The 1,646-nt window shown below is 42.6% G+C and overlaps 1 protein-coding gene across 1 annotated transcript in view; it reads right to left on the reverse strand.

Annotated features, from left to right (window-relative positions):
* Positions 1-1,646, reverse strand: part of LOC101848497 (nuclear hormone receptor FTZ-F1) — a 53,220-nt gene that overhangs the window by 9,126 nt on the left and 42,448 nt on the right. Inside the window, exon 5 of the mRNA XM_005092266.3 lies at positions 92-253. Within this exon, the coding sequence (XP_005092323.1) occupies positions 92-253 (162 nt within the window). The remainder of the gene's footprint in view (positions 1-91; positions 254-1,646) is intronic.

A 1,646-nucleotide genomic window follows, 5' to 3' on the forward strand; every position in this document is an offset into this window, starting at 1 on the left:
CTCTCACTCTCTCTCTCTCTCTCTGTGTGTGTGTGTGTGTGTGTGTGTGTGTGTGTGTGTCTGTCTCTGACTCTCCATCTCCCTTCTTCACCTTGATCTCCTTGAAGAAGGAAGAGTTGCGTGCCCACTCCACCATAAGGAACAGCAACTGGTCCACCATACGACAGAGGACAGGCAGGAACTGCTCAGGAGAGGAGCCCATATCCGTCTGAGACAGCTCGTTCTGCATAAAGCTCAGCATCTTCTGCTTCACCTGAGAACAAAAAAAGTGCAAAAAAAACTTATGAGTCATCAACTCTTTCAAGACGTAAGGGATTCCACAATTTTACATATCCAGCTGAGTAGGGTGTTACCCTGAAACAGCTATAATTCAGTCCAATAATGATTGATTTGTCTGCGTGAGCACTCAAACTATTCGTAATTGCACAAAGCACCACAGTATGGGTGAAAATAGGTGGTAAATGTAGCACAGGTTCAGGAGAGGAGCTTGGAGTTGATGAAATCAGTACCACCAAACTGCCACTTCAATGGCGAGCCACTGAAACAAGGAATCAAAAATACCATTCACATGGCGAGCTGGATTCAAAGATTTTTAAACATTTTTCTTTCAAAGCAGCTGTTTTTATGCTCTTATTGATACAATTTAGATTGATTAGGTGGCGGTCTTCGACTCTGTCCATCATGGCCAATCCGTGCTGAGTCAGATACAACATCTCAACAAAGAGACTGATGTACTCCATTTCTCCACACAGGAATCAAACTCTGGTCTTCTTTCTGTGTGTGACAGTGACTCTCTGCAGATGCTGCGGTTTATGAATCATCAATTTCAATCAGATTTCTTTTTGCTCCAGTTCGATTTTGAGTAAAAAGAAGCGCATCAACAAAATAACGGTTATTTAGTGTAAGGGGAAAAAGACAACGGACAGACAAAATCAAAATAGGAAAAGAATAGTACCAACTACCAGTGGCACCTTCCTACCATCTGACATTTCTTCAAGGGAAACATTCTATGCAATTAGGGTCAGATCTAATCGGTTAATAATTTGTGGGGGGGGGGGCAGAAAGCAAACCAAAACAGCAGACTGAATAGAAGAGGAACCTATCATTGGTATCCTCAATGAGTAGAAATAGGGATGATACAGCTACTTTGTCAATAGTCATGGCGATGATGATGATGAAGATGATGATTTTGATGACTGATGATTATTCTGATTAATGATAATGATGATGATGATTACGATGATGACAATGATGATGATGATGATTACGATGATGACAATGATGATGATGATGATGATGATGATGATGCCAATATCTGATGATAATGATGATAACAGTCATTGAAGGCCAGGGAAAAGCAAGACAGTATTAAAAGGATGGACAGAAAAGGAAGCAGAGCACATCAAAAACAGCCTGTAACCACCCCACCCCCCAAGGTCAACAAACTTGTTCATTATCACAAACATGATGGGAGGCCAAGCCCACAAGGCCAGGGACAGGCGACAACAAACCCTTGAGAGGTCAGTGTGTGAGCCAAAGTAGAGAGGCCAGCAGCCTGTAACAAGTGACCACTGGCTGATAAACAAACCCACTGCAGTCAAGTCACACGTGTGTGTGTGTGTGTGTGTGTGTGTGTGTGGTGTGTG

This window comes from Aplysia californica, unplaced genomic scaffold, assembly GCF_000002075.1.
Source record: "Aplysia californica isolate F4 #8 unplaced genomic scaffold, AplCal3.0 scaffold00043, whole genome shotgun sequence".
NCBI lineage: Eukaryota > Metazoa > Mollusca > Gastropoda > Aplysiida > Aplysiidae > Aplysia > Aplysia californica.